The 18,276-nt window shown below is 48.6% G+C and overlaps 1 protein-coding gene across 5 annotated transcripts in view; it reads right to left on the bottom strand.

The window, feature by feature from the left end:
• Positions 1-18,276, bottom strand: part of dlgap2a (discs, large (Drosophila) homolog-associated protein 2a) — a 1,284,003-nt gene that overhangs the window by 65,485 nt on the left and 1,200,242 nt on the right. For all 5 annotated transcript variants that reach the window (XM_038800403.1, XM_038800402.1, XM_038800404.1 and 2 more), the window contains one exon: positions 13,509-13,728. In XM_038800403.1, the coding sequence (XP_038656331.1) occupies positions 13,509-13,728 (220 nt within the window). The remainder of the gene's footprint in view (positions 1-13,508; positions 13,729-18,276) is intronic.

The raw sequence follows: 18,276 nt of genomic DNA, 5'->3' as shown, positions 1-18,276 counted from the left end.
AATAATTCTCTCACACTTATACCGCTATCCCGCTGTCTCTCCCAACAGATTGACCTTCTTTGGGCATTCCTACATGCAGAATGTCATGCAGGTAAGCATACCATTTGCTGGTTATACCATTTTACAGTAGCCAGTTCCTTCGTAAATTTAAAAATATTCAAAAACCTTTTAAATGCGCCTTTGAGCACCTTGTACCTATAAGAACCAACTTAATTTTTAAGAGTCTCCACAAAGACCTACAAACTGGCCCAATTAGGAAACTCCCAAGGGTGATTTTTAAAAAATAATTTAGAGTGCCCAATTCATTTTTTCCAATTAAGGGTCAATTTAGTGTGGCCAATCCACCTACCCTGCACATGTTTTGGGTTGTGGGGGAGAATGTGCAAACTCCACACGGACAGTGACCCAGAGCCGGGATCGAACCTGGGACCTCGGCGTCGTGAGCCAGCAGTGCTAACCACTCCCAAGGATGATTAATTCAATCTGGGGTGAGGGCAGCACGGTGGCACAGTGGGTTAGCCCTGCTGCCTCATGGCGCCGAGGTCCCAGGTTCGATCCTGGTCACTGTCCGTGTGGAGTTTGTACATTCTCCCCGTGTTTGCGTGGGTTTCGCCCCCGCAACCCAAAGATGTGCAGGCTAGGTGGATTGGCCACGGGAAATTGCCCCGTGATTGGAAAAAATGAATTGGGTATTCTAAAATTCTTTTTAAAAATCAATCTGGGTTGTGACTATTTTGGACAGCACACTGGCCCAGCTCCAAGGCACAGTGCTTCACCATGACAACCACTCTCTGTAGGTGAACTAAGAACTTAAAAATATGGGAGTAGTTTCCATTTTGAGTGCGATTGCGAATTCGGGCGCAAATTGAACTCAGATTTGCACCATTTTTGAGAAGTGCATGTTTTCTTGCACATTCCTGCTCAAACACATCTACATAGTGCCAAAGGCAAATGTTGCCATGAACCATAGCATTTTGAAAACTTTTTAAAAAAAATTCCCTTTAAAAAATATCCTTGATATACTTAGGAATGAATACTTGGTCTGGTTTGATGAATACATTTGAGAGAGGATGTATCACATGTTCAGTCACAATGCCAATCCATGAGCTGTGAGTAACCTGATTTGAAATGACTGACAATGGCTTTTAAAAACTCTACTGAACATTTGTTAGTTACACTGGTGTACAGTAGTCAGTTTCTTAGTAAATTAAACAAAAGTCAAAAGCTTTAAGATGTGTCCTTGTGGCCCTAAAGAATCACCTTATATATTAAGAGCCTCCTCAGGAGGCTAGAAAACAGACACAATTAGTGGAAACCCCCAATAGTGATTAATTTGACCAGGGGTTGTGGCTAGTTTTATGGGCTGGCGTCTAGCACAATATCTTTTGGACTAGCGCAGAAGATTGTGGAAACTCAATTTGCACTGAGTATAATTTGTATTTCAGCTTCTGCAATCTTTACACTAACTTATTGGGTTTGGGGCAAATTGTGCGAAAGCACACAGCACAACCGAGCGGAAATTCCAATGCACAGCACTGAACCCTGCGAGAGCAGAAAACATGGGCGCGATTCTCCGCACCCGCGGAAAATCGCGAAGTTGGCCGTGAAAACGGCCGAGTGTGGGCAGCAGGCAGAGCAGGGTGGCACAACGTCACCCGAGACGCCCGCAGAGCAGCCTGGCCCATCAAGGCCGGGTCGCCCCAGGAAACGCTTGCCGAAGGAGAAACTAGTCGAAGGGGGCGATTCACAGCAGTCCTCCTCCACTCCTGCTGTATCATCTGGGGAATCACTTAAACGTAGTGGTAGGGCCCGTAAGGCAACAAAGATAGACACTGAGTAAGTTGGCACGGGTGAAGGGCACAGTTTAATTGTAGGGGCTAGGGCACCTGTAAATGTTTGTTCACATTAAACGCACTATTCCACCTTACTTGTAATACCGTGTGATTGTTCCACAGCCACAGGAATCGTGATGGTGACCGAGTGTCGCTGGGGTTGACGAGCGGTGAAACTTCGGTGCCGGGTGTGCAGTCCCTTCCCCCCCACCCCCTCCCACAGCTAGCCCACGCGGGCACGTGATAGAGTGTCCGTGACGATCTCAGCAGCCACCAAGGTGGATGGTTCAGCTATTGCCATGGGTCAGACTCTCTCTAACGATTCTGAGCTCACAGCTCTTCGCAGAGCGGGCTGTCATCATTCCACATGGCACTGATCACACCCGCTGACACAGCCATCGATGTTGTACCATGCCGTCTGGACCCAGTGGTAAGGGTGATGTCGAAGTGGAGCAGTGTACACTGAGAGGGGGTGGGGGGGGGGGGCTGTGGTGGTGGCAGTTGTGTGTTGACCCTCTGCATGACTAGCGATGCAGGTGGTGGTTTGGTGTTCAGCGGGGACGTCGCATGCGACGCGTGAACCGTGCTGCCGTCCTCGCCGGGTCTGTCGTGCCGCCTCCTGGACATCACCAACACCTGGGTCGTGTCTGCGTGCTGCGCCCGCCACTCTGCCAGCCTCCTCCTCCTCCTCCTGCTCGCTCTCCTCTGTGCTGGCACCACTGCCACTGGCTTCTCCCTCCGCCTCCTGCAGCAGGTCATCTCCCCTCTGCATCGCGATGTTGTGCAGCGCACAGCAGACCACAACAATGCGAGCGACCCTGTCGGGCTGGTACTGCAGGGCCCCTCCGGAGCGGTCCAGGCACCTGAATCTCATCTTCAGGAGGCCAAGGCAGCGCTCCACCACACCCTTGGTTGCTGCATGGGCCTCGTTGTATCGGGTTTCCGCATTGGTCTGAGGCCTCCGTATAGGCGTCATCAGCCAAGACCTCAGCGGATAACCCCTGTCGCCTAGCAACCAGCCCCTCAGCCGGGGGGGACGCCACTCAAACATCGCAGGGATGTACGACTGCGCCAGTATGTAGGAGTCATGCACACTCCCTGGGAACCTTGCACAGACGTTCATGATCCTCATGTGGGGGTCGCATACCACCTGGATATTCATGGAGTATGTCTCCCTCCTGTTTGTGAACACCTCCGTGTCCCCTGCAGGCGGGCGCATGGGGACGTGAACACAATTGATTGCCCCCTGCACCATCGGTATCCCGGCCAGCAAATCCACGAGCTCGTGAGTCTTGAGTTGCTCGTTCCTCGGGAAAGGTGATGTAGCGGTCCGCGATGGCATAGAGGGCGTCGGTCACATCCCGGATACACCTGTGGACCGATGACTGGGAGATGCCGGAGAGGTCCCCGCTCGGAGACTGGAAGGAGCCGGTCGCATAGAAGTTAAGAGCGACCGTCACCTTGATGGCAACCAGGATCGCGTGTCCTCCCCCCGTTCCACGTGGGGCGAGGTGCGCCACGAGGTGACAGATATGTATCACCGTCCGCCTACGCATCCGGAGTCTCCTCCTGCAGGTGATGTCCGTCATTGTTAGGAAAGAGATCCGGGCACGGTACACTCTCGGCCTTGGTCGTCGCCTCTGGTGCCGTGGCTGCACCCTCACTCTCTCCTCCTCCTCCTCCCCCCCATGCTGCTCGACGACTGGCAACTCCTCGGCCCGTCCCTCTGCTGCTGCAGCTGGCCCTGCATCCACTGCGGGTTGTGGCTGTGGATGCTGCAGCATCTCCAAATGCAGTGCAGCGGCCCCAACCACTGCGCAGAACATAGCCGTTCTGTTCACAGACATTGTGCTAACCTACAGAAGGGTGGTGGGGGGCAGAGAAACGGGACATGTTAGACGGAGGTTAGTCGACACCTCGGCAGCCGCCTGCCACGGGATACCTGTGTGTCCCGGTGGCCTTGTCGCGCTCCTGACACGCGGGCAGCCTAACCCCTGGTCACTTTCTGCATCCAACGGGCAGTTAACTACGTCCTCTTCACCGGTGCATCAGTGGCCTGTGGCCGTAAGCCACAGGGGAACCAGCGGCCGTGTCCTCGTGACCGGCACGCCATGGCACGCTGTCAGACATTTTGTAACCGGGATTGGACGGGTCACTCGCTCACTCCCTCCCTACCCCCCCCACTCCCACTCCCCCCTCCATCTCCCCCACTCCCCCCCTCCGTCTCCCCCACTCCCCCCCTCCGTATTCCCCCTCCGTCTCCCACACTCCCCCCCTCCGTCTCCCATACTCCCCCCTCCGTCTCCCCCACTGCCCCCTCCGTCTCCCCCACTGCCCCCTCCGTCTCCCCCACTCCCCCCCTCCGTCTCCCACACTCCCCCCCTCCGACTCCCCCCCCCCCCCCCCCCCCCCCCCCCCCCCGCTCTGGACCCCCTCCCATTCTCGGGGATGCCTTCCCCATTGTGGCCAGACTCCAGCAGTGCGCTGAGCAGTGCGCTGAGCGGTGCGCTCACCTAATCGAAGCTCTCGTCAGCCAGCACGACTGGTTGACGAACTTCAAAAGCAGGTGTGTTGGCCGGCGTGAAAACAGTGCGTGATGACGTCGGGACTTCGGCCCATCCGGGCCGGAGAATAGCGGGGGGCCAATAAGTAGCGATTCTGGTCGTGTCGGGGGCGCGTTCGAGGCCTTTACCGGGAATGCCGACGTGTAGTTTGTGCGGGGTTCGGAGAATAGCGGGAGGGCGTCGGACCAGCGTCGCCGTGAAAATTCGCACGGCCCGCTATTCTCCGAACCGGCGTGAGTGCGGAGAATCGCGCCCCATGTGTTTGCAGAAGTTAATAATGCCATCAAGTGAGTTAATTGTGTTAATTGGCAACAGTGATTGCAATCTGCAGAAAACAATGGCATTGATTATAACATCTACAGTCTCGGCCAGAAGAATTTGATTATTCCGACTGCAAATTAAATGTGTTTTAAATTTAAATTTAAATGTGCTTAAGAATAATATCAGGTCATTTTCCTGACCATTTGAGGTAAAAATCAGAGTTTGGTTCACAATGCTAAATTATGTTGTTCATCCACTTCAGCCGTGGGTGGTCAGGTTGCTAGTAAATTTACGTTTTAAGATTTTTCTGCCTCTTCCCTAAACTGTTCCTATAATAGTCCCACGGATTATAATGCTGCAACAGGGGCTGCATGGTGGCACAATGGTTAGCACTGCTGCCTCACAGCACTGGGGACCCGGGTTCAATTCTGGTCTTGGTTCACTATCTGTGTGGAGTTTGTACATTGCGTGGGTTTCCTCGGGTGTTCCGGTTTCCTCCCACAGTCCAAAGATTGCAAGTTGGGTGGATTGACCATTCTAAATTGCCCCTTCGTGTCCAGGGATGTGCGGGTTAGGTTATGGGGTTACGGGAATAGGACTTGATGGATGGGCGAGTAGATATTGGCAGAGTGCTCTTTTGAAGGGTCCGTGCAGACTCGATGGGTGAAATGCTCTCCTTCTGCACTATAGGAATTCTATGAACTTCTGATTCATTTTGTTTTATTTTGACAATCATAGAAGGAGATGAAATATAAAGACTATGTCAATATTGGTGCAGAAAGTAATAAAGCAGCAGGTTTAATATTATGACATGAGATGGTTTATGGTAAGATGAAGTGAACACCAAACATGAAATGGAGTCAGGCTGCTGACTTCAGGAACTCACAATCTGCAAGGTTCTCCAATTCAAAAAGAAACACTTCATAAAACAATTGGCCCCCCACCACACAGATTTAAAGAACGATCTGGGGATTTTGTCAAGTAGACTGTTGTTTTTGGCTTGTCACATTTTCCAATTTTGTTCTCAACACTCACCAGTCAACCTCATCAATAAAACCTGTTACTTCAGCAATGAGTAGAAAAGAAATTGAAACCATACATCTATTTTCACACAGGTTCATAGTGATCTATTTTAGGGATAATAAAAAATAGGGCAAAACTGGATCATAACACACTGAGTAAATAACCCAGTATTTCACTGTAAAACAGCCTTATAATAGTACTGTGTTAGGTACGTGAGTGATGAACTGTTACTTATTTACATCATACTGTTTGCAATGATCACAACAAGCTGTGATTATTATACTGAGGAAAGGTCACCGGCCTGAAATGTTAGGCTGGGATTAGATGTGTTGGCATATGGGAGCTGGGGGGGGGGGGGGGGGGGTGTTGGGTTGGGTTGGGGTGAGGAGGGGATGGGGTCGCCACAGCAATAGTGTGGGGAACGTAGAAATATGTTGTGTGCCTGTGAATTTTTTATACGGAATTAAATTATGTTGTAGCTGTGTTTCCTATCTAATTAGCTTCAGCAAATTTCAACTTTCATATTTAAAGGAACACTTCAAACATGCAACTTGAAGCAATCAAAGCTCAGTAGTTGCGAGAAGGAGATGTTGCAATGGAAGATAGATAGTCAAAGTCTGCATCCCATTTCATGGATTCCTTTGATGTGCTGCTGGGGGTTGTGAGGATCAAGAGGGAGATCCCGTTCTCCAGCAACCAGAGAAAGAAACCCACTGTAGAAATCAAGATGATATGGTTGGAGGTTGGTGAGATCAATAGCCGTAGCATGATGCCATGCTGCTGGTTCCAATGCAGGAAGCCCTTCAATGACCAAAGCAGGTCAGGAAGGGGGGCGGGACAGCAATGGCAAATTCATCTATATCCTTATATCATCCCAACCCCCTTCAGCTGCCTTCTCAAGCTTACTGCAGCATATCGCTCCTCACACCCACTTAGCAGGTACACCCCATCCCTTTCTGCCGATACACTTCCACAAATCCCCAACTACCCATCCATCACTGACACTCATGTTAACTTCATGTACGTCATGCCCCTCCCTCATAGTCACTCCCAACAAATGCTCTCCATCAATCAGGGAACACATCCATTACTCTCATTCATAAGTCTCTCCTGTCCCTCTTTGCAGGTGAAGAGTAGACAAAACACCAGGAGAGGCAGAGAACTGGAGTTGTTCCTCCAACTATTTGGAATGAACAGCTGCAGTGGAGGCGGTACTGGAGGCCAGCGATGTCTCAGCTTGCCTGGCAATCAGAGATGGGGAGATTTAGAGAGTTCCAGCTACCTGCTGACAGAATCATATATCAGCCAGCTAGATGGAATTCAAAACTCAGCAGTCATGTTGACTTGCTGTCAACAGTGAGTGAAATATGTTCATTTTCAGAGTGATAACTTCAAATGTTCCCTCCTTGACAGTAGTCATTCAAATCTTTTTAAGTCCCACACGGCTCTCACATGTCCAGTAGGGGTTGGTTAATGTCGCTGCTGACATCACCTCAGAGGAGTTCACTCACCCTGAGGCTGCACCATCACATGTCTTATATAGAAAATGCACTGACCCGGCCAAGAGTACGCCAGTGGGACCAGTTACAGAGACAGTTGGGTTTTCACTTGGCATCTCGCACTTGATAAGGGAGAAGGAGCAGATTGTAGAGTCAAGGACAGTAATGGAGAGTCTGCACAGGAGCACGTAGGACACTCCAAGCTGGATGCAGACACTGCATCCGGGGCTAATCGATGGAAAGGAGAATTGTTGAGAAACAGTAGAGATTGTGTGGTGTGCTGGCGCACAAAGAGATTGGAGAAACCTGCCTCAAACATGACTGGCACCATGTCGGAGGCCAGTGGCAACAAAGGTCTGTGAATAGTTTAGTTTACTGCTTGGAACATCAAATGTGGCAATCAAACCAGTGTATGCAGGTCTCCAAAAAGGACTTGCAGACTCTGAAGTTATCAAATAAATGACAGATACCCAAGTCTTGACCTCTCAGCTCCCCATTTGATTTGTGGCAAAGTGTTCTCCAGTGTTGTTGTGGCAGTGAAGTGTGGCTGGCCCAGGAAAGGGACAATGGTGAAAAGACAGGGAATTCCAGACAAAACACTTCCACTTCTTATTGATTGCCCCCCTCAGTTAGTAACTGACATGCTGCCTTGTGTACTGATGACAGTCTGCCCCTGCATAGTAATAGGCGGAGCAGTCTTTGTCGGGGCCATTTTGGAATCTAAAACAGATATTGACAAAGAACAAATGAACAGTCAGAGCAGAGATGCGAGGAGCCTGCCTCGACCTCGGTTGAAGCCACAGGGATGGAAGCGATAGAAAAAAGGAAGTGTAAAGATTTGTAGGTGCACATAGATTTGTTACACATTCCGTACTGTTAAAGTGTCATTTTCTTCATTTGATGCATATAAAAATTATTTTAATAGTAATCTCTGGGGCGGCCGGGGCGCAGTGGTTAGCACTAGGAGCACGGCGCTGAGGACCCGGGTTTGAATCCTGGCCCTGGGTCACTGTCCGTGTGGGGCTTGCACATTCTCCCCGTATCTGCGTGGGTTTCACTCCCACAACCCAAAGATGTGCAGGTTAGATGGATTGGCCATGCTAACTTTACCTTAATTGGAAAAAAAAATAATTGGGTACTCTAAATTTTAATAAAAAGGGTTTAAAAAAGTCTTTATTGCCACAAGTAGGCTTACATTAACACTGCAGTGAAGTTACTGTGAAAAGCCCCTAGTCGCCACACTCCGGCACCTTTTCAGGTACACGGAGGGAGAATTCAGAATGTCAAAATTGCCTAACAGCACGTCTTTCAGGACTTGTGGGAAGAAACCGGAGCACCCGGACAAAACCCATGCAGACACGGGGAGAACGTGCAGACTCCACATAGACAGTGACCAAAGCCGTGAATCGAACCTGGGACCCTGGAACTGTGAAGCAACAGTGTTGACCACTGTGCTCCCCCTATAACACTTTCCCACGTTTCCCATTTTGCTTACAAGCTGGAAAGTGGCCTTTGCAATCATTTGATAATGAATGTGGAAGATCTGAAGTGACTGAAGTGATGGCAACCAATGGGGAATATGAACAGGGTGCTTGGTTGATTTCAGGACTGCTTTGTGTAAGTGGCTTTGAAGGAGTGCGGAACGGTAAAAGTGGCTTTGCATGAAGTAGCTGGATGAATCCACTGGCGGATTCTAATAATCAGGGGCATTCCTGACATCGTGAACAACAATTTGCACTGTTGGTGGTGCAATACCTTCATCACTCTCTTCTGCTGCTCCTTGAAAAATTCTAAAGAGGCTTTTTGGTCTGCACCTTGGCCCCCCTGCAAGTCTAAACTTCTATGTTGAGTAATATAACACAACACAGAATGTGCATTCTGGAGACCCTAACTGATAGGTACCGAAAGGAGTCTCCAGATCTGTCCAAGTTCCTGAAGCTCATTTTCACCATTCCGATGGCTTGTCCCGTCATGCACCTGGTGGTAAAGTGGAATTTATTGTTGCACTACTGTACCTCACACTTCAGGTTTCAGAGGGCTACCATCAGACACTCTTTAAGTGGGTATTTCCCATCTCCAACCATCCAGTAACTCTGTTCCAGGTGCAAAGATGTTTGGGAGGGTGCCCTGCTGCAGGATGAAAGCATCATTGCAGTTGCCCGGGAATCTTGAGCATACTTGCATAAAGATCTTTAAGTGGTTGCACACCAGCTGCAAATTGACCGAGTATCCAGCTTTGCAGTTGATGAACACTCTCGGAGTATCTATATGGGTTAACAGCCATGTTTCTGCAATTAATTCCAGAAATACGAGCATCCACTCATTCTGATTGGCATCATCACAGGCAAAGTTGCTCTCCTTCATTGAATAGACATGTGGAATGGCAAATTAAGTATTACAGCTATAATGCATTGATTTCCAAGCTCCCGCTGGCATGCGGTGTGGAACTCGTTCACTCCACCAGCGATGGGTCAGAGCATGACATTCGGTTCGGCAGCCGGCGCCAATCCCAATTTTGCTCGGATGCCCAATTTTCCGTCCCATCAGGGAACGGATTCTGGGAAACCCTGTTTCTCACTTCACCGATGCTCCCTATCCCACTGAGTGTTCCCATCATCTTCTGCTTTTATTTCACATTTCCAGTATTTGCAGTAGTTTGTTTTGTATTCTTAGTAAATCGTTATAGGTTTCAACAAATAAACTGGGAACTATATTTATTACAGTTAGGAGCCAGTGAGGGAGAGAAGTTGTTGCAGCTGCTTGAACTTATCTTTTGCTGCTTCTGAGATAATCTGAACTAACTAATCATACTTTATTGACTTCTAACTGTCCTACGTGTGACAAACAGGGGCTTTCAGTCTCAATTCCGATCACTAAAAAATGATTATACGTTTAATTATCTTGGTACAGGAGTCAGACTGCCACTTTACATTGAGTTACTGTTAGTGGTTTCTGCATGCTGTGGAGAATACACATGAATGTCTGGTATGCCGCAGGTCATTTCAAAGGCACCAGTATCGGAGTATTTGCCTGCGTGAAATGTGTCCATTCTGTTGAAAGTGTCCGTAGGCTTCTCCCATTGACAAAGGGTTGTTTAATATGCTAATGTATGTAAAATGCCAAGCCCCCAGCATAATTCTGTCCAGCAGCGTCCATGGTAGCTATCAGGATGGATACATGATAAATACCCTGTAATTACATTTATTGAGCCTCAAACAGCTATTTGCATTAATTTAGCAACCTTCATGGAGAAAAACATCCCAATGCACTTGACAGAGGTGTAATCAATAAAAAGAATGCTAAACCAAATAAGGAGTTATCAGAATCTTTAAATGCCATGGTGAGAGGTTGTTTTTACGCTGGGTCTTAAATGAAGCGAGAGAGGGGAGAGGTAGAATAGTTCAGGCACGGAATTCCAGAGTGAGGGGCCTTGGTGTTTGAAGAAGGCAGAGTTTCCCAAAGCGGGAAAAAGGAAGGGGCCATGCACCATCGGCCTGTGTCAGAAGAATGGAAAGTTTGAAGGAAGGTTAAAGAATTCGAAAAGGCTGAGGCCATAAGAGACTTAAGCAAATTTTAAATAGCAGTCGCTGGTGTGAAGGTTTGGATGTGTGCTGGAAAGCACTTGGCAAGCTGAGGTTTATACTGAAGAGAATGGAAATCCGGCCTGGAGAGTACTGGAATAGGTTATGAGGTGACAAAAACTTAAATGAGAGTTTCAGCAGCAGATGGGCCAGAGCAGGGACGGAAGTGGGTGATTGCAGAAATGCAACTATGCATCTTTGTTACATTGAGAGGCAATCATGTCAAAAATTTCAGCTGAGGGTGAGCAGGGCACTGAAGCAACAGTCTAGTTCATCGTGCGATAGTGCAAGTGAAGAGGGGAGCTTCGGTGACAAGGGTATGAAATTTGGCTCATGATGATGTTTCCAGTCTGCCAAATGTTCAACTGGAGGAAATCTCCGCTCAATAATCAGTTTTTCTCCCACTTTTCCAAAGCTGAGATATGGATCGAAAGGAAGCCTCCCAACATTTGTGATAGGAACAATGGCTTGGGGCATCATTTGGCAAAAGTTTTAGCAAGAATGTTAGCTAAATGTAGAACAGAATGAAGAACCAGTATGGTCAAGCTCCTTGGTCACAGCTATCAGAAAAAATAGCACAAAGAATTCCGACAGGCATAACTTCAGATTGTATCTGTCTCAGAACGTCACTGTAGACCTGCTCACAGGTAGGAGTGAGGTCTCCAATTCTGAATCTACAATGGTGTTGGAGGATAACAGTGTGCCTTCCTTCTAAAAACTCTGCAAATGCCAACCGAAGCTGGCTGGCAAGGTGGGTGAAGGATTCCCACATCTCCCATCGCGAAAAACAACTTATCAGCTTCCTTAATCTGTTTACAAAGGGAGCTTCTTTGAGTGAAAAATAAAAATCTGCCGCTCCCCAAATCTGGGGTGAAGGGACCTCCCAGGCCCCAACTCCAGCCTGAACTAGTGGGACCAATTCTATAGGGTCTATGCAAGGTGGTGTCAGAATGCGACTGCCCATAATTCAAACCCAACTTAGATTTGGAACACACAAACTGCTGACCTAGTTTAGTCCCAGCCCCCCTGACATCAAAGGCTGTACAGAGGCAACCATAAGAACATAAGAACTCGGAGCAGGAGTAGGCCATCTGGCCCTTCAAGCCTGCTCTGCAATTCAATGAGACCATGGCTGATCTTTTGTGGACTCAGCTCCATTTTCCTACCCGAATACCATAACCCTTAATCCCTTTATTCTTCAGAAAACTATCTATCTTTATCTTGAAAATATTTAATGAAGGAGCCTCAACTGCTTCACTGGGCAGGAAATTCCATAGACTCACAACCCTTTGGGTGAAGAAGTTCTTCCTAAGCTCAGTCCTAAATCTATTTCCCATTATTTTGAGGCTATGCCCCCTAGTTCTGCTTTCACCCGCTAGTGGAAACAACCTGCCCGCATCTATCCTATCTATTCCCTTCATAATTTTAAATGTTTCTATAAGATCCCGCCGCATCCTTCTAAATCCCAATGAGTACAGTCCCAGTCTACTCAATCTCTCCTCATAATCCTAACACATCAACTCTAGGATTAACCTAGTGAATTTCCTCTGCACACCCTCAAGCGCCAGTACGTCCTTTCTCAGGTAAGGGGCGAAATTCTCCGACACCACGCAGGTACGGAGAATCGCCCGGGGCCGGCGAAAATCCCTCCCCCACCGTGGCCGTAATTCTCTGCCACCCGGGAATTGGCGGGGGCGGGAATTGGGCCGCACCGAACGGCGTGCCCTCCGTGGCGATTCTCCGGTCCGCGATGGGCCGATGTCCCGCCGCTGAGAGGCCTATCCCGCCGCCGTGGTTTCAACCACCTCTGGTGGTGGAGGGCATGCGTGGTGGAGGGGTTCTCTCCCGCCTCCGCCATGGTGGAGGCCGTGGCGGCGGCAGAAGAAAAAGAGTGCCCCCACAGCACAGGCCCGCCTGCCGATCGGTGGGCCCCGATCGCGGGCTAGGCCACCATGGGGGCACCCCCTGGGGTCCGATCGCCCCGCGCCCCCCCAGGACCCGGGGGCCCGCTCGCGCTGCCAATCGCGCCGCCACCAGAGGTGTGGCGCCAACCATTCCGGCGCGGGCCTAGCCCCCAAAGGCGCGGAGAATGGTTTGGCCCCTTCGTTGGAAAAAATTAATTGGGTACTCTAAATTTATAAAAAAATACATCGTATTCCATTTGCCAGACCCTAGTCCATTCACATAAACTATCCAAATCCCTCTGCAGACATCCAGTATCCTCTGCACTTATTGCACTTGGTCCCCAACTCCAAATCATCTATGTAAATTGTGAACAATTGTGGGCCCCACACTGATTCTTGAGGGACACCACTAGCTACTGATTGCCAACCAGAGAAACACCCATTAATCCCCACTCTTTGCTTTCCATTAATTAACCAATCCTCTATCCATGCTACTACTTTACCCTTAACACCATGCATCATTATCTTATGCGGTAACCTTTTGTGTGGCACCTTGTCAAAAGCTTTCTGGAAATCCAGATATGCCACATCCATTGGCTCCCCGTTGTCTGGTAATGTCCTCAAAAATTTCCATTAAATTATTTAGGCACGACCTGCCCTTTATGAACCCATGGGACCCAGAAGGCCGAACATAAAACGCTACCATAAGGCTGGGCCAAGCATACATTGATCTTGGCCAAGTGTGTGGCCTTGTTGCTGGGTGTCTTCTGGAATGACCAAGACCTTTCCTTCTAAAACAAGGGAACAATCAGGTGCAATAGAAGTGAAAGATAATTTTAGTCACCTGTCGTGGATCTGATGGAGGAGGCCATTATCGCAGATGACATCGCAGGGATGCAGTCATCATCCTGTGAGTAGCCAGCTTGAATGGCACGCAGATAACTGTGACTTCGTGTGCGGAAGCAGCCAGGAAGATCCAAGGCATCCACTGCCTGTGATTCAATTTCTCCGAAAACAGACTCACAGACTGATTCAAACTGTCCGTTGACCTCTGCTTCACTCACCTGGGAAACAAAATCAATAATGAAATAGAAACTATCAATTCAAAGCTCCTTCTTTTCTCCTTTCTTTGAAATGCACAACATAGACATCAGGACCAATTTTACCCCAGTTAAATAACTGTCTTGGGTCAATGAAAGCTGCTCCACCTCTCAGTACTTTCTTTGGATTTTAATCGGTGCTTTTGACGAATAATGTTGGAATTTGTGTCAAAATGAAAATTTGCCATGGTTCTGTCCCTTTTTAATCGCATCATCAAGCTCAGTGCATTTTAGGATAATACAATATAATTCACCGGATGATTTATTTTCCACATTTTTGTGGAAAACCAGTGAGAATATTGCTTTATCCAGTGTTTTTTCCTCATTTACACCCACAGCAATAGCTGACATCTTTTGAGCCCCTGCAATTAAGTGTTGCTAGGAAAGGGGAAGGGAGTTCTTAAATTCCCAGGTTGAGTCTGCACTGCACTTGACTGAATTGTTTAGCAGGCAGAAAACAACACCAGCAGTATTTCCGATTTCTTTTTAATGATAACGAGGTCCGATATGGCATACTGATGCTACAACAAGACGCTGCACTGAAATTCCTCCCTCTGCCTAGTTGTATCAGATACAGAATAGATGTCCCCCCCCCCCGCTCCCCCAACCAGGCCCCCACCAGGAGAGGCCGGCCTGCCAATCGGTAGGCCCCGATCGCGGATCAGGCCACGGTGGAGGCCTTCCATGGGGTCGGATCACCCCTCTCCCTCACCAGGCTGCCCCCGCAGGATGGACGCCGAGGTCCCGTTGGGTAGGACCATGTGAACGGCGCCGGCGGGACTCAGCCTATCTCGGAGGCCACTCGGCCCCTCCCGCATGGAGAATTGCCGGGGGGGGGCCATCTGACTGGCGCTGCGCCGACCGTGCTGGCGGAGAATCGGCGGACCGGCGTCGTGGCGGCGTCGCGTGAATCGCGCCCCCCACCGGCGATTTTCTGACCCGGCCCGGGGTTAGAGAACCCTGCCCCCTGTTTTTGTTTCTCATTGTGGTCAAATGTTCAGCACGAAAAGACAACAGTGTAGCCGGCACTGCTTTTCCCACCAGAGGTGATACAAAAATGTGAAAATTCTGTCCAATGACTCAGGTCAATGATATTAATCTAAACCTGTTTGACTCTGCAGCCTGACCTGCTGAGTATTTCCGCTGTCTTTTGTTTTCATTCACACCTCTCTCTGTTTCCTGTCATTTAGCCAGTTTTGTATCTATAATGTCACTGTCTCTTCAACCCCATGGATTTTAACTTTGCAAATAAATGTACCATATAATACTTTGTGAAACATCTTTTGACAGTCCACATACACAACATCGATGAGATAATCCTTCAGCCTGATTGCATTATGCAATATTCATTCGCCATGTCCTCACAACTGAAGTCAACTCGAGGTGATGGATCAAATTATTTTTATCAGTTTAATTTTCTCAAAGTTTAACCATTGTGAAGAGCTAAAGACAACTATTTGCTCTTACAGAATTCACTGTAACATCTTAAATTTTTTTAAAAAGTGAACTTGTTTTTCACCAGTTAAAACTCCACTTGGAGCCTCACGGCGCCAAGGTCCCAGGTTCGATCCCGGCTCTGGGTCATTGTCCGTGTGGAGTTTGCACATTCTCCCCGTGTCTGCGTGAGTTCCGCCCCCACAACCCAAAGATGTGCAGAGTAGGTCAATTGGACACATTAAATTGCCCCTTAATTGGAGAAAATGAATTGGGTATTCTAAATTTATTTAAAAAAAATAAAAATAAAAAAAATAAAATAAAAACTCCACTTGGTTATCCTTTGTTGTAATGCTGGTCATTGCAATATTAGTTGTGAGTGACTGTGATACATTGGATGACTTAGTTTGGTACACCTGAAACCAACTTAAGCCACAAAACACTTATACATTTCTCCCTGTCATTTTGACGAGCTTCAATAGTCCAACTATCTACAGTTGCCACCAGTACGCGGCATTTCCACTTTCACTGGAAATGTCTCATATCAATGATTCCTCACATACAGTGGGGTTTTATTGTACATTTATTTTCTGATCAATATTGGTGGGATCCCAAACAGAACAAAATTACCCCCAACTGTGCTTAGTCCTCCAAACTTCCAGGGTTGAGACGTTATCCTAGAGACAGCACTATTGGCCTAGATTTTCCACAAAGCAGCAATTACTGTCAGGTTGCCACTCTGATCGTACTTTACTGCACCCGACACAGCTCTGCATCTGAGCCCAGCCCCTCCAGAAATGCAGAGCACAGCAGTCCTCAGAGAATGCAATTGCAGTGGAGTAGCATTTGGGGAAGACTGGACACGGCCACTTTTTATGACACTAGTCACTGAAAGATAAGTTTAGATGTTGAGTATGCATGTTAGCGAGTGGGTGAATGGATGAATAGGTGAATTAATGAATGAACAAATGGATCATGCGGGTAGGTTGATGAGGTAAGTAGGTAGGGTGGGTAAGATAAATAGGTGGATGGGTAGGGTGGGTGCGGTAAGTGGGTAGGGTGGCAGGTGAGAAGGGTGGCAGGTGGATAATGTGGCAGCTGAGTAGGGTAGTGGCTGGGTAAGAAGAGTAAATGGATCGGTAGGTAGTCAGGTTAGAAGGGCTAGTAAGGTTGGAGATTAGTCAGGTTGGGTGTAGTTGGACAGTGAGGTGTAATCATGCCTGGTCGGGGGGTAGTCAGGGGGTTGGTAGGGATAGTTGGATTGGGGTCATTGTTTGGGAGGATTGGGGTTGTCAGGCGGGAAGGATGGCGGATTGGGTGGGTCAGAGTGACTTATTGGGGGTTATAGTTGTTGTTACCCGCATGTTAGTCCAGGACCTTTCTGTCTAACATTTCCTGCGTAACTATTTGGAGAAGCCCATGGAACTCTCCAAAGTCTCCAATTCTCAGTCAGATTTGGACACATTGGGCGCGATTTTCCATTCCTCGATGCCGATTCCGTAATCAGCGATCGGGCGGAGAATCCCTTTTTACAATGGAATGGGGGGGGGGCGCTTGTTTTCGGATACTCCGCCACCTCCAAAACGGTGTCATCAAGGAGTGTGCTGCATGCCTTTGGGATGGCCTCAGGTCGTTACCTGAAGGCCCTCCCCGATGCTCCGCCCCCCCGATGGGCCGTGCTCACAGCCGTGTGGGGGACATGTGGTCTCAGTGTTTGGGAACCCGGCGTCGCGGCTGCGGACCGGGTCCAGCGCCACCAACAGTTGGGCGGGAGCGGTGCAGCTAGCCGGGGGTGGGGGGGGGGGGGGGGTTTCGGTGAGGGCTGGGAGGACTGGAGGGGGGGGTGGCACAGGAGGCACTATCTGGCAGGTCGGGTTCGCGCAAGGCCGGCGCCATCTTATATGGCACAACCGCTACAGGTCGTCGGCGTGCGAAACATGGCCATGGATCCGGCAATTCTCCAGGCGTTTATATCGGGAAGGCCGTGTGTTTTACATGGCGCGGCTGCTTGCACCTCACCGGTAGGAGGATCGGTGCTGGGGCCACGCCGATTCTTCCCACGTAAAACGCTACGGATCCTCCGGCCATACCCTGGAAATGGGAGAATTCAGCCCATTCTTGGAGGGTCTGTGGGGTAGAGAATTAGCCCATTTAATTAACCTGGAGAATAGACTGCCTGGGAGTGGAGAATTACCTGTCAGAAGTTTAAACTTCCTGGCTAATTCCCATGGAGGTTAGCGCATCGTGACTGCTACAGCGTCCAAACGACATCTTGGATGGTGTATCCAGTCTCCAGCAGTCCAGAGACTGGGTGATCTGGGCTTATATTTCATAGAAAGGTAATAAGATGAATATCTGATAGCGCACCTCTGAGAATGTTTTCAGGCTTCAAGCGAAAACTGAAAGTTATCCCAAATCTAATCCAGGCTTCTCGAGATATTTAAGAAATTCCCAGACAGTCTAGTCTCCAGGTTAATTAAATGGGCTAAAAGCTTTCCAATTTTGCTGGCTGTCCTGCATGAATGTTAAGACTATGGACCTAGGCAGCATGGTGGCACAGTGGTTAGCATTGTTGCCTACGGCGCTGAGGACCCGGGTTCGAAACCCGGCCCTGGGTCACTGTCCGTGTGAAGTTTGCACATTCTCCCCGTGTCTGCGTGGGTTTCGCCCCCACAACCCAAAAGATGTGCAGAGTAGGTGGATTGGCCATGCTAAATTGCCCCTTAATTGGAAAAAATAATTGGGCACGCTAAATTTATTTAAAAAAAGACTATGGACCTGACAGATAATCAATATTCCTGTTAATGCTCCTCAACTGCCATTTTCGTCCAGGTGGAGAAATGTTCTCTTCTCCCCAAACACAAAATAAAAGGAATTATTTTAAGATTTCACTATTTAATCAACAATATACACAAGTCTCACAAGGTTGTTAATATACTTTTTAAAAAAGGACCAAAACTAACTTATTAAAATCAAAACATGGCTTGAATTCACTCCAACAAAACCAGTTAATCTGGATCGATTGAAATCAGCCTGGGTCTGTGCTCATCGCTAGTTAGGCTGCAGATTCTTTTAGCA

The sequence above is a fragment of the Scyliorhinus canicula genome, chromosome 6 (assembly GCF_902713615.1).
Source record: "Scyliorhinus canicula chromosome 6, sScyCan1.1, whole genome shotgun sequence".
In the NCBI taxonomy this organism is placed as follows: domain Eukaryota; kingdom Metazoa; phylum Chordata; class Chondrichthyes; order Carcharhiniformes; family Scyliorhinidae; genus Scyliorhinus; species Scyliorhinus canicula.
The sequence above is the reverse complement of the archived record's forward strand: the minus strand, read 5'-3'. Positions and strand labels throughout refer to the sequence as shown.